This window comes from Neophocaena asiaeorientalis, unplaced genomic scaffold, assembly GCF_003031525.2.
Source record: "Neophocaena asiaeorientalis asiaeorientalis breed wild unplaced genomic scaffold, Neophocaena_asiaeorientalis_V1.1 scaffold633, whole genome shotgun sequence".
In the NCBI taxonomy this organism is placed as follows: Eukaryota; Metazoa; Chordata; class Mammalia; order Artiodactyla; family Phocoenidae; genus Neophocaena; species Neophocaena asiaeorientalis.
The window spans coordinates 1,838,789-1,853,669 of NW_020173395.1; the positions used below are offsets into that span (position 1 = coordinate 1,838,789).

The 14,881-nt window shown below is 39.9% G+C and overlaps 1 protein-coding gene across 2 annotated transcripts in view; it reads left to right on the plus strand.

Annotated features, from left to right (window-relative positions):
• Window positions 1–14,881, plus strand: part of INTS9 (integrator complex subunit 9) — a 110,671-nt gene that overhangs the window by 70,322 nt on the left and 25,468 nt on the right. For both annotated transcript variants that reach the window (XM_024746935.1, XM_024746934.1), the window contains 2 exons: window positions 8,771–8,882; window positions 11,338–11,518. In XM_024746935.1, coding sequence (XP_024602703.1) covers window positions 8,771–8,882; window positions 11,338–11,518 — 293 coding nt within the window. The remainder of the gene's footprint in view (window positions 1–8,770; window positions 8,883–11,337; window positions 11,519–14,881) is intronic.

Sequence of the window (14,881 nt, forward strand, 5' to 3'; positions counted from 1 at the left end):
CCAATAAGTATATTTAAAGCTGTCAGTTTCTCTCAGTATCATTTAACTGTTAAATGTTGATATGAAGTGCTTTGTCATTCATATCTAAGTATATCATAATTTCCTTCTTAATGTTCCTGATTTAAATAACCAAAGGTTATTTTATAGTATACTTTTGTTTGTTTCTAGTCTATCCCAGTATGGTTAGACTTCTCATTAGACAAGACTTTTGTCATGTTATACTTACATTTCAGGATTCTTTTCTAATTTTCTTTTACATTATAATAAGAGTATACTGATTCTTTGAAATTTGTTTAGGCTTACTTTGAAACGCAATCGTTTTCGGTAAATGTTCAACATATGTTGGAAAAGACTGTGTATTCAGTGCTGAGTGAAAATTTCTTCTGTATGTATTTATTCATTTGAGTCTGTTGTGTTTTTAAGTCTCCTATCTTTCCTTAGCTACCAGTTTCTGAAAAGGATGTGTTATTGGTTGATTTATCTATTTCTCCTTATAGTTTTACTGATTATTGCTTTTTATATTTTTAAGCTGTATACTCAGGGGTATATATGTTCACGTGATCATTGTGTCTTATTGATCAATTATTCCTTCTATCAGGATGTTTTCTTTTTTTTCTCTATCAAAACTGCATTAAAAACCAGGAGACTTTTTCCCCTTCCATACTTGCCTGCTAGTGTTTTTCATCCCCCCCCTTTTTTTTTTCCACTCTTTCTGTGTCCTTTTCTACTGAATCCCTTGTAGACAACATAGTAAGGGATTTTTTTTTTCCCCTTTTTCAATCTAGAGTCTCATTGATTAGTGAAACCGTTTATGTTTCTTATAATCACTATTGTATTGGGGGCTTATTTTTGCCATCTTCATGTTTTTTTGTTTGCTTCATTCTTTTCCCCATGTTTTCTTGCCTTCTTTTAGAAGTCTAAATTTCCTTCTGCAAGTTTGAAGACATATATATCTTTTAACTTTTTATTTTATATTGGAGTAAAGTTGATTTAACAATGTTGTATCAGTTTCAGGTGGACAGCAAAGTGATTCAGTTATATGTATACATGTATCTATTCTTCTTCAAATTCTTTTCCCATTTAGGTTGTTACATAATATTGAGTAGAGTTCCTTGTGCTATACAGTAGATTCTTGTTAGTTATCCATATATATTTTATTTTTATTCTTCTGGGTTATTCCTTCATTTGTCCTTCCTGTGAGTATCTTATCACTGTCTGTATCTCTCCCTCCAGAGCCATACCTTCCTCTTGTCCCTCCCATCTTTTTCCTCTTCCTTCCTCCCACCTTCCCCCCTGCCCACCATTGTCAGTAGGGTCTAGAAATTTAGTCCCATGTTATTTAAAATATACGTAGGGTGGTGAATATATCACGTATTTAGACCACAGTGAACTTTGTTCATTTTTTCTTTCTTCCCAACCTTGTTTCCCATAAATCTCATAAGCCTTCGAGATTTACTCTTCTTTTTTCAAGAATACTTGAGGAATGTTCACCAAGAGGTAAACTTTATGAGGCCATGGACCACTAAGAACATCTTAGTAGATGGGTGGTGGCTATCAGGAAGAATGAGGCTAGAGATGTTTTGAGAGCAGGAAACTTCTCTCCATTTGGGAACTTCTGCCTTAGAACAGTGGTTCTTAACATTTTGTGGGTCATGGACCCACAAGCCTGGTGGTAAGAATTTGATGAGAACTTTTTTTTTTTTTAATCTGCACACCTACACAAGGTTTTACATTTATTTTCTGGAGACTGTGAGTTTATGGAGTCCTCAGAAGCCCATTGTTATTCATCAGGTTAAGAATCCCTGACTTAGAACTTTGGAAAGAATCTTCTTTTTTGTAAGAAATAAATTTTTTTTAATTAATTGAGAATTTCTACCCAATCAATTCCCTGAAGCTTCTGATGTTCACAGTGGGAATTCCTTCTTGCCCTTGGGGTTGGAGGAGGCTGGTAGCTGGCATGAGAGAACGTTTCCTTCTACCCCACACTGCCCATATTTACTCTGTCTCCCCTTCCTATCCTTCTCCCTTTGGAGTTCAGGGAGTTCAAACCTCCTGGTTTGTTTTCCGGAGGTCTTAAAGACTTTGGCAGTAATAGATGTAGATGCTTCGCTTAAATCTAAAGAAAATATCTTAAATTTGGAGTCCTTGAATCAGGTTTTTAGAGCTCAGGCAGTTGCTTGGGTTGTTTTGCTCTGTTTTTTTTTTTTTAATATTCTTCCCTCTGAATTCCCCAAATGTTTTGCTATTGTTTATGCAGTTCTTTAATCTAGATGCTCTGCAGTAAAAGGTTTTTTTGGCTTTTTGGTTTTTCTACTGTATTTTATTTTATTGTAATAAATCAGTAACTTGCTCCAAATCTTCACGTGGATGTACATGTTAGCATTTTTCAGCTAGTCCTTAGTCGTCTGATGGAAATATCTGTAGGCTGCTACTTCTCGCTCCAGACCTGGCTTCATGGGGATCTTACAGTCAATCAGGTTCAGTCCTTGGGAGTTTTCTAGGAGTGTCAGACTTACCCTGGTACAGAACTGGGGGGTTAAAATCACATGGTTACCCTCATGCACAGAGCAGAGCTGGGGATGGAGGTCAACACAAAGACATTGTCCCGCATCCACAAAACTCATGTTAATATAGGTGGTTGAGGCTTCCTTTGCTCCCCTGGTAACCTGGTTCCCATGGAACACCTGGGCTTCAATTCTGCACTCCCTTCTGTAGCATCAGAGCCCACTGCGTGAGAGCCAGGCCTGGGCTGAGTGTTGACCCGTCAAGAGGGTGCAACCTGAAAACTATCACTTCTCTGGGCCTCAGTTACTCTACGGAGACCAGATGACTGACATTCTTCAGCATCACATCTCTGTACAGCTGTCCCTGGGATATGTCCACGAAGGGCCCACTCTTCCTGGGTAAAGGACACAGCCATGTCCCCGAAATGTTATTTAGGAAAAATGTCTGGGACAAACCACAGCATACAGTTCCTTCCTCATCTGCCAGGGCTGTGGGCAGGAAGCTTGTTCCTGTCCATGGGTGCAGCCCCAAGTTGTCCCAAAGCCTCGGCCTCCTCAGGTTGGTCCTGAGGAAGCAAAGCTCTGTCCGCACTGGCAACGTAGCACCAACCAGTAAAAGTTAAACTTGATGTATTTGGGGGCAGGAGCGGTGAGGAAGCTGAGCTACACACGGTTTGTGGTTGGTTTGGAGAATGGGGCTCAGTAAGCAGATCCCATGAGGCGAGGAGGGAGAGACTGAACGACTTGCTGGACTCCTGTCTGTTTCTTTCCACACTTGCTGTTTTGTTTCTTCTCTGGCAGACAGCTTCTCTCTGCAGAGTATTTCCTTCTCTCAAAAGTAATATATGCTGCTTACGTGCATTCACTTGTTTATTCATTCCTTCCTCCCGTCATCTAGTCTGTTGTATTTCCTAAACCCCTGCTTTGGGCACTGAAGTGCGCTAGGCTGTAAGGGGAACATAGATGGTTAGGTGCTGGGTTTACACAAGTTATCATAGAGAAAGAAGATGAGTGCACACAGGACTTTTCTCCAGGGTACAAGTGATTGATCCTTTCAGATTAGAAATCCAGTGAAGTGCCATGGGATTCAGAAGTAGGGTGCACCCCTTCCTGTTGGGGATTAGGAGACCTCTTGGAAGAGTGGGCTTTTAATTGGCCTTAGAAGGCTGGGTATGATGTGCTTCGTGATTCCAAATATACTTCCTACTTTCTGTTATCAAAGAAGCATAGGTCATTGGGTCATTAACTTTTTCACGGATTCCTCCTTTTCTGCCTTTAAGCAAATCGGAGGGGTTTTAATATGGAAAAAGGCTTTCAGAAGACTGTCTCATCACCTGCTGCCGTAGTCTCTCTCTTAACCATGATGCGATTTCTCCTGTTCACCTTGTTTAACTCGGTCTGTGAACATTACTTTCTCATCTTTTACCTCCTGGATTTATTTCACATCTCTAGCTCAACAGTGATCAGTTTCTGGTCAAACTTAACTTTTTCCGTTTTCCACAGCATCTCACAGCTGCACCGTTCATCAGTCTCTTGTTGACAGTCTCTTGTTGACATTCTTTTTAGTCTAGGCTTCTGTAGCAATCTTTTTGTTGTTGTATTCCTCTTCTTGCTCTACCTGATCTTTTGCCATATTACAGGGTGAGTGTACCATAAACTTAACCTTTCCCAAACCCCTGAGTTTTACAAGGTAGGAAGCTCTTCACTGCGTCTTGTACTTCTCTTGTCTTTGCCCCTCTTCCACGTTCCTTACAGTGTCCCTCCAGCCTTGGCCCTAGACCCGCTTCTCTTTTCCTCACTCCAAATAAACTGACGTTTCTGTTACGTACTTTGATGAAGGTACCTAGCAGATCTCCATATACATCACATGCCACTGTTTTATCTTTAAGCTCAGATTAAATCATTTCCCTACCCTCAGAACACCTGCAGCTTGCCGATGCTGGACTTATTATTGCCTCCTTATTCTTTTAAATCACTGCATCCGAATTTCCCTTTGACTGCATTTCTGACTTCAGATTTTGGAGCATGTTAAAGTCTGCTTTCTCCCTTGTCCTGTATATTCAATCCATTCCCCAAAGTCTGTTAATTGTTTTGTATGATGTGTAGATCTGCTTCTTCCAGCTCCTCAAATGCCATGAAGTTGTAATTTTTTCCCTTTATGTCTGTCTGGGCTGCCTTCAAAGTGTTCTCCGTCTGTTTGGTCTCACTCCCCTTCCTTCAGCTATTGTCTGTGTTTATTGTTTAAAAATGTCATCCTCCGGCTTGAGACCATTGACTCCTTATTGCCTAGCCTATCAGTCTTCACGATTCTGACCTTTTAGGCCCTTAACCAATAATACTTTCTCTCTTTTTCCTAATTTCTTTTCTCAAATAAATCCGTTTGGCATCTACAGGCTGCCTTCCCCTGCCCTCTGCCCTCCCTGGCCCTCCTCCTGCTGTTGACATGCTTATCTCATGTTCCTGACTTGTAGTGCCTGTTTCCTAGCATGGAATGTTCTCACTTTGCTTACCAGAATGCATGTTCTTTTCATGTGTTCATTTATTCAGTGAATGTTTATTTACTGTTTGCTGTGTGCCAGGCATCTTGCCAGGAAGTAAGGATACAAAGTCGTTGCTCTCAGGGAGCTTCATAGTCCCACGGGGGACACAGACAGGTAAACAGGCGATTACAATTCATTGTGGTTGGTGCTGGGATAGTGAGGCTTGGAGGCCATGAGGGCACATGTAGGAGGGACGTCTTGGTGTAGGGGGTTTGGGGGAGAGGGGTGTCACTCAGCCATTCCAAAGTCCGCCTGAAATTGAGTCTTAAGTTCCTTAGCCAAAGAGAGAAAGAAAACTAGAACGAAAACTTCATCTGCCTCCCCTGGCCTAGTAACCTCCCCTGGCCTAGTGCAGCCCTCTAGTCTGCATTCGTCCTGGTACTTAGATACTCAGTGCAGACTCAAGAAATTTGAATTACATTTTTTATGGCTTTGGGGAAAATCCTCCTTTTTGATTATACATACTTGTTTTCTCTTCAACTCGGTCATAAGCTTCTAGGGCCTAGAAACTGGATCTCCTTTTTCTCATGCCCTGTGCAAAGTGTCCAGTAAAAATTAATCAGCAGAGGGGACTTCCCTGTGGCACAGTGGTTAAGAATCCACCTGCCAATGCAGGGGACACAGATTCAATCCCTTGTCTGGGAAGATCCCACATGCCGTGGAGCAGCTAAGCCCGTGTGCCATAACTACTGAGCCTGCACTCTAGAGCCCACGATCCACAACTACTGAAGCCCATGCACTCTAGGACCCGAGTGCCACAACTACTGAGCCCATATGCTGCAACTACTGAAGCCTGCACGCCCTAGAGCCCACGCGCCACAACTACTGAAGCCCATGCGCTCTAGGGCCCGAGTGCCACAACTGCTGAGCCCACATGCTGCAACTACTGAAGCCTGCACGCCCTAGAGCCCACGCACCACAACTACTGAAGCCCGTGCCCTCTAGGGCCCGAGTGCCGCAACTACTGAGCCCACATGCTGCAACTACTGAAGCCTGTGTGCCTAGAGTCCTGCTCCACAGCAAGAGGAGCCTCAGTGAGAAGCCCGCACGCTGTAACTTAGAGAAAGCCATGCACAGCAACAAAGACCCAACACAGCTAAAAAAATTTTTTTAATTAAAAAAAATATATATTTATAAAACAAATTAATCAGCAGAGGACCAGCACAAAGACCACAGCATCCTTGGACCTAGGCTTTTTCAAAATTTTATTCCACAAGTTTGATTGTGACTGTCAACTTTGTAAGGTATTTTTATTTGATTCTTGGACACAGTGGAATTTTTTGTTTTTGTGTGTTTAAACAAAATGTTCCCACTTCAGGCACTCAGCGAGTGACCACTGACACCAGTAATATATGCATTTGCTCTTTGGTGGTGAAATGGAGATGGTGGTGGTGTCAGCTTGGTTTGGAGAGTGTCACTAAAAGCCTTTTAAGACTACTTTATTTTATAGTAGCCCTGGGAATCCACAAGAAATGTCTCCCAAGTTTTAGGGCTAAAACTATGAACATCTAGTCTGACTTGATCATGAAGTATCTCAGTGTCCAGCTCGGTGGTAGTCATGTTGTAGTACTGCCTTTGTTTTTTATTATGGGCATTTAATTTTCAAAGGAAGGCAGTGGTAATGGCTGAGGTTCAGAGATGATAATGTTTTCAGTGCCAGAGTTTTCTCCCCACTGAGTCTTTGTTTAGATCAGTAGTCCTTAATTAACCTTTTGGGGCTCATGGCCCCAAATGACAACCTAATTAAATCTGTGGAAAAATGTATACAGGCACACAGAATTGTGTGTTCCATTTCAGGAGGTTCCTAGGCCCTCTGAATGCCCCATCAGCCCTGTGAATCATTAGTGGCTTGTTCTAATAAGATTCTTATAAAATTCTTGTGCTTTTAAGCTGAATATGCTATCCAGTGAAGCTCGGTCCTTTTGGTCACCATTCCAGTTTCCTTCTGCTTGGTGTGTGTACACAGTGAACGTTCCCAGGCTCATTACACATCAGCTGCTCTAAACCTCTGTACTTTACTTCTCCTTTCCTCCTTCTCTGGAAACAGTGAACGTATATGTGTGTGTGTGTGTGTGTGTGTGTGTGTGTGTGCTGGAGAAGTGCAAATAGGTTAGTTCTGCCTGAGAAGAAAAGCTCTTACACGCATTGTTATGTATCTGTGCAAATAGGAATTAGAAGCTACTCATTGTAATTGTCACAACTGTACTTCTCCTTTATTCATGTGAAAGAAGTATTTTTCAGGTTATAAAGCAACTTATATAACCACACTCATGTTATTTTAAAAAATAATGAAGCCCATATATCCTTGTGTATATAAAATGCTAAAGGATGATACATCAAAAGGCATGTATACTCAGAGATAGCAATGCAGATGGTAGGTGTTTGCTGCACTGCTATTTGAAATTTGCGGGGGGAAGTCTGGGTGGAACAGAAAGAAGAGGGATAAGGCTTCTCAGTAAACGGTGTTTCTGGCTTTTTTCTTCTGATGTTCTGTGAGTATGTTAAATGAAACTGAGGAAAAGATGCATTACAAAGTGAAAACATTGATGAGCTCTCCAGCATCTCAATCCATGGGCCTTTGTTTTTTTCCCTTTCTATTCCTCTTATTAAGTACTTTTTAATTTTTTTACATTTTTTTTACAATTTTTAAAAGTTACTTTCTATTTACAGTTATTGCAAAATATTAGCTATATTCCCCATGTTGTACAATACATCCTTACATGGGCCTTCATTTTTGTTTCCAACTTTAATCCTGATTTATTTGGAAAAAGTAATTAGTATTTTTTTTTGAAATGCTCTGAAAACAAAGTTAAATTCAAAAATAAATCATCCTAAGGACCACACAATAGTACACCATAGGACTTCATAGGCTACGGGAAGATCATGTGTATTAGCACATGAGACTCTCAGAAGCCACTGAAGGGAGATGGGTCAAGAAATAGGCCCATTCTATAAGGAACTCAGCTCGGAGGCTTGGCTGAGGTCCAGTGCTGGTAATGGAATTGAAGGAGGCTTTACATTTCTGGTTCCTAATCCAGTGTCCTTCTTTGCTCCTCTGCCACTGACTCTTAGGGAAACGCACCCCAGCTCTTTGAGTCCCAACTTCTGTATTTTCAAAATGTACCCTATTTCATGTACTTGGCAGAGCTGTTTTGAGAACCAAATTGTATAGTGCAGTGGTTCTCAAGGCATGATCCCCAGACCGGCAACAGGACCATCTCCTGGGAGCTTGTTAGAAATGCAGATTTTCAGGCCCTCCTCAGACCTGAATCGGAAGCTCTGGGGGTGGGGCCCAGCGATCCACCTCCAGGTGATTCTGATGCACGCTCAAGTTTGAGGGCCACCAACGATATGTGTGAGATAGCCTTTTGAAAAGAGCAAAGCATTATAGAAGTATAAGATAATGTGCTTATTTTTCATTGAGGTAAAATTTATGTATAGTGAAACCCAAAGATCTTAAATGTACAATTCATGAATTTTCATGTCATGTCATCACCATACCAAACAAGACATAGAACTATCACCCCATAAAGTTCCCTCCCATGGATCCCCATCCCCCTTGGGCAACCGCTGTTCAGTGATAGACTTTTCGTTAGAGGAGGTGAGATGATTTGATGATGAGTTGGACATGGAAAGAGCAATAACTGTATTGTCCTTTTCCTTTACTACTTATATCTAACCTTTTCTTTTTTAAATTACTAATCATAGTTCTCTGTGGTTTTTCAGCCCATGGACCAAGCTTCTCTCAAAAACAGCGATGTTCTCATTCTGACAGGCCTTACCCAGATTCCCACCGCAAACCCAGACAGCATGGTGGGAGAGTTCTGCAGCAACCTGGGTATGTATCCAATGCAAATCTTAAACAAGATAAAATGTTTTACATTTATTTTTTGGTACCTTGATTCTGTGGTATTTTTTGTCCCTTTGCTTCACATTCACACCCTCTGATGCCCCCTACTACGGCCTTTCCCCCCATTTATTCCCACCCTGTCTGCTCATCCTTCAAAGCCTACTGTTGTCAACAAAAGCAATTCTTAAGCAACTTAAATCTGAAAGCACAACAGGAATGGTGGTTATAACGGTAAATTAGAATTTTTAGCACTTTATACAACAAATGCTCAACATTTCGCCCACTTGATTTATGTAGAAACTTATTCTTGTTTTCTGGTGGGATTTGGGAGTGGGTCAGGGGTGCTTATAGGGTAAGCAAAGTTAAAGAAGGAAAGGATCATATCTTTGCTTTGCAAATAATAACACAGAAAAGACTGTTGATACTTTGAATTCACAACAGTGATACAGGTGAAACAGTTGTATTTTTTTTCCCCACTATTTGGTTGGTATAATTTTTTTCTTCTTTTGGGGGAAGACTGAATTGAGAGACTTGTTGCGTATTTGCTACCTGGAAGAAATGTATGTTTCTTTGGATATAATTGTCCGTAAAATCTAGAAATACTGCATTTCTTTTAGAAATGTGTAGGTTGCGTATTGTCTTAGCTTAGGCTACTGTAACAAAATACCTTAGTATAAGCTTTAAACAATACTAATTTCTCATAGTTCTGGAGGCTAGGAAGTCAGAAGGTTGCCAGCATGGCTGAGTTCTGGTGAGGGACCCTCTTTCTGGCTTGCAGACGGCAGCCTTCTTGCTGTGTCTCACTGGTGAAGAAAAGCTGTTCTGGTGCCTCTTCCTCTTCCTCTCCTTATAAGTGTGCTAATCCCATCATGGGGGCTCCACCCTAATGGCCTAATGGCCTCATCTAGATGTGGGTACCTCCCAAAGGTTCCCCCTCCTAATACCTAATTGGAGGTGAGGGCTTCAATACATGAACTTTAGGAGACACAAACTTTCACTCCAAAACTGTTGCCAGAGAGGAGTTAATGCGCTCAGGCCCCCCATCCCTGGCAACTCTGGGGGAAAGAAGTGGTTGTCATCTAATATTTACATGGAAGGCACTATCCTTTGAAATTTCACTTGCCCTTGCCAATAATCCTAGTCTTTTTTTGCTCTTTGCTGATTTTAAGACAAAGGTAATTTATTCTTAGCTTGGAAAAAGTATCAGACTGGTCTCAAACAGAATCTTTTATTTGTATGTTTGTGTATAATCCAGAATCATGGACTCAAAGAACTTCAGGTCTTAAAGGAACTTTACATCTAATCCACTGTTTCTCAAAGTGGGGTCCACTAACCACCTGCCTCAACATCAGTGAGGCCACTTCTCAAAAATGCAAATTTTGAGGCACCACCACAGACCTAGTAAGAGAGACCCATAGAAAAGTTGCATTTTTAACATGTTCTGGCAGTTTTCATGCAAAATAAAGCTTGAAAAACACTGATCTAGTTCACTCCTCTCATCAGCGATGAGGAAGCTGAGGCCCAGGAGGTTACAGTGGCCTAACTAAGGTCCCATAGCTTGTGACAGAGGCGGGTCTAGAGCCAGGTCTCTTGAGCGCTGATGGCTATCTGGTCTTTTCTGTGGTTCCGTACTCTAGTAATAGCAAGTCGGCCAGTATTCCAGGCACAGCATCCAGGAGAACCTGGATGTCAGAGTTGGGAACATGTAGGAGGAGGATAAAAGTCATCAGAGACTTCAAGTTCTGTACCCAAACGCTGCTTGTTTCAATCTATGCTGGAAACTGAACAAAAAACAAACTTAAGAGATCTTTGGCCTTTTTTTAGCCAGTTATAGCTTCTAATATGATTTTACCGTAAGTTGCAATTCCTCATTTGATAACTTATTTTAAGTATTTAAAGTATAGAGGATTTTCTTATAGCCAAAACATTAATGAAAGAAAATGCTACTAAAATGAGTCAAAGAGAAAAAACTTGGCCTGTTTCCTTATAGGTCATTCAGCAGTGGTCAGAGGCTGAAGAGAGACAAATCCAGCAGAGTTTTGAGCAGGAGCTAAAAAGAGAAGGAGCTTGGAGGGTCTGTCCTGAAGCTCATCTGCCATTGGGAACCTTGACAACCCAGACCCCTAACTGCACACCCTGTTCCCAGGCACTGAGACATTGGTTAAAAACTCAGCTGATCATCAGTCAGCCTCTGGATCCTCCCACTCCAGTGCTAGTCTTCAAAAGAAGTAAATTGTTATACATACGAAGTGAATTATAGGAACAGATGTAGGAAATGAGAGAAATGCAAATATTATTTTTAAAGTTCTGTTCTCCCTGTGTTAAACTGTTCTTTTGATACTACTTTTTTTCCCCCTCTGGCTTCAACCTTTCTTTTCTTTGTTGTTTTTTTTTAATTGAAGTATAGTTGATTTACAATGTTGTGTGGCTTCAACCTTTCTAGCATTGACAGTCCGGAATGGAGGAAACGTGTTGGTCCCCTGCTACCCTTCTGGAGTGATCTATGACCTTCTGGAATGCCTGTATCAGTACATTGACTCTGCCGGCCTCTCCAGCATTCCTTTCTACTTCATCTCCCCAGTGGCTAACAGTTCACTCGAGTTTTCCCAGATTTTTGCCGAGTGGTATGTCTCTGTTCTTCCTGTGATTCAGTAATTCAAGCAGTAAGAAAAGAAAAATGTTCTTAATTTTAATTTAAAAAGAAATAGAAGTAATCCTATATTTTTCTCACATTACTATGAAACCTTCATTTTGTTGTTTTTCCCTGTCTGTGATGTGAAGATTGTATTAATGAAAGCCAAATCTGTGATATTGCCAGGGTTTAGAAGAATTGTTATTAAGAAGGGAAGGAGGGAAGGTGGGAGAGCGAAGATGTAGCTTAGCCAGCACTTTGAAAATCAGTAACAAAACTATCATACACTTACCTTCTCACATGCTACCCTCTATCTATTACAAAAGCTAAAAGCTAAAAGCTAAAAAAAGTTCAAAGCCCAAGCTCATGTTGTCTAAAATTTATAATACCAAATCTGATAGGAAAAACTAGCTTATTTTTTCATTTCAATAGTATATTTGGCAAAATCAAGTTTTACTACAACAGGAAATTGTTTGATCAAATCCTAGGATGGGTAAATTATTGAACAATATGAAGTGGGTGAACCTTTTTAGGATTATTTAGGTGGATATTTGAATCTAACTCGCCTGGCCAAAAAAAGTCAAGGGTAGGAAGAAATAGAGCAACTTAACTTTTACAGTGGATCCAGTAGTGCCTTAGGATGGGACTGTGACATACATATATATAGGGTGTGCTTAATCCCGTTTACTGGTGTGATAGCCTAATAGACACAGTATTCTTCTAGAAGCTTCTACTTTAAAAGGAATTTTTGGGCTTCCCTAGTGGCGCAGTGGTTGAGAGTCCGCCTGCCGATGCAGGGGACACGGGTTCGTGCCCCGGTCCGGGAAGATCCCACATGCTGCGGAGTGGCTGGGCCCATGAGCCATGGCCGCTGGGCCTGCGCGTCCGGAGCCTGTGCTCCGCAATGGGAGAGGCCACAACAGTGAGAGGCCCGCGTACCACAAAAAAAAAAAAAAAAAGTAATTTGTACATCGTTCTGTACAACATACGTCATTTGTACATTATGGTGTGCACCCTCCCCTCCCCACCTTTTTAAATACAGTTTTTTTCTCTCCGTTTTAGTTGTGGTGAAGGTCCTTTTTTTCTGTTTTTAGATCCAGGCAGGCTTCTCCATCCCATGTGCATATTATTCATGTTTGTCCATAGGACTTTTCGTTGTTATTTATATTTGACTTATTGTTAGTGACTAACAATAAAAAGTCACTTTTATTGGTAGCCATTGAATTTTATCCTTTGCTTAGAGTTTTTTCTCCCCCAACACAGGAAGATAATCTTGAATAAGTGGTAGTCCACCCTAAGGATGACTTGCACATTTAATCAGCATGTTCTGAATTTCTTCATCCAGATCCTCAGTTAAAAATATTGAAAACTACAAGCTCCTGGGCAAGCCCTTGTGGGCCCCTGTGGATGGTGTCCTAGCCGGGTGTGTGCCCTTCAAGTCCACTCTTGACCCATTACATGCTTTTCTTATTGTCAAAATGTCTGATTGGGTAGAATTCAGGACTGCTAAAATAAGAGTAGGTTGTTTTTGAGTTTTTATTTTTTGATATTTGTTTTTAATATGTGTGTAATACATGTTTACTATAGAAAAAGATAACAAGTTAACAGAGAACAGTAAAAAATACTGAACCCGTGATCCCACTGTCCAGAAATAATATCACTGTTAGAATCTGATGTATTTCTTCTTTCTGTATAGGGATCGTGCTGCATATTTAATTGTGAATCCTGCCTTTAAATTTTTTAATACTAGATTAGAGCATTATAAAATCTTTGAGACCATAATTATTGCTTGACTGCATTATTACATCATTAATCATCATTTATATGTAGTATAATTTACTTAACTATTGTCTGAAGGGGTGGACAGGCTTTTCCCAATTTTTTTCCTTTTAGTGATAAATTTTCAATTAGTATCATTCTGTGTATATATGACTACATCTTTTGCTTTGGGTTAGTTACTAAAAATAAGATTACTGGAACAAAGGGTATAAATAGCTTTTAATGTTCATTATACAAATCTAAACTGCTTTCCAGAAAAATTTTTATGTCATCTGTGAATTGTTCCTTTTTTGCCCATTTACTTATCAGAGGTGTTGTACTTTTATCTATTTATTTGAACTCTATATATGTATTGAAGATCCTAACACTTTGTTATATCTGCAGACATTGTTTCCCATTGTGATACTTTTTTTCAATTTCGTCTTTGATTTTGTGTTTTGAATAATAACTTGTTACTTTAGTAAATAATTTTAGGCACAGAAAAGTTGCAGAGATAATACAGAAACTCCCATATACCTTCCACTCATTTTCCCCCCAATGTTAACATCTTACATGGCCATGCGTTCTGTACCAAAACTAAGAAATTAACATGAGCACTCTATTATTAACTGAACTCCAGTCTTTATTCAGATTGCACCAGTTTTTTCACTAATGCTTGTTTCCTATTCCAGGGTCCAATCCAGGGTACCACATTGCATTTAGCTCTTTGATTTTTTTGACAGAAGTATTTTAGTTTTACAGCTTTATGTATTGATGCTAAGTGATGTAGCATATTATCCTTTGCAACAATCGAAATTAAACTTTTAAACTAAGAACTTTTGTCTCTCCTCCTGAGTTTGAAATAAAGACAGTACTGTTGTCTGTTTAGATATTATTAATAAGTAACCCTTCAAAAGTATCTTGTTCCCATATGTACAACTTCTTCCAAAAAGGATATAAAGTAATGTTTTTGAAATCGAGTTAAACTAAAGAAGGAAAAATGAGATAATTGTATTAATGAAATTCAGACAAAATCCAAGCCCCAGAGTTCTGAATTATTCTGCCAAAAGTAACATCTATTAGAATTGTTGAAATGCTTTAGTTCTATTTTGATAGAATTCTTAGAAGCAGGCTTTAACAAACATAATCACTACATATATTTTTTCCAACTTTTAAAAATGTCAGAGCTGCAGAACACCCACGTACTTTGATTTAACAATTGTTAACCTTTTGCCACATTTGCTTTTCCAGAAATCTCCATATTTTAAATGTTATATCTGGCTAGGGAAAAACACAGACTACCTAAAACGTTCACGGTGTCTAGATTAAGATAGAGTTACTGGAGAGATTTATTATTCTCCAGTTTGAGTTACCAATTCTGCTATTAATGAAATGGTGCATGTATAAAATAGAAAAGCTATGTCTCAAAAAAAAAAAGTGTATCACTTTCTCCTCAAAATTGATCACAACTAGGGAATTCCTTGGCAGTCCAGTGATTAGGACTCTGTGCTTCCACTGCAGGCACAGGTTCGATCCCTGGTTGGGGAACTCAGATCCTGCAAGCTGCGAGGTACAGCCAAAAAAAAAAAAAAAAAAA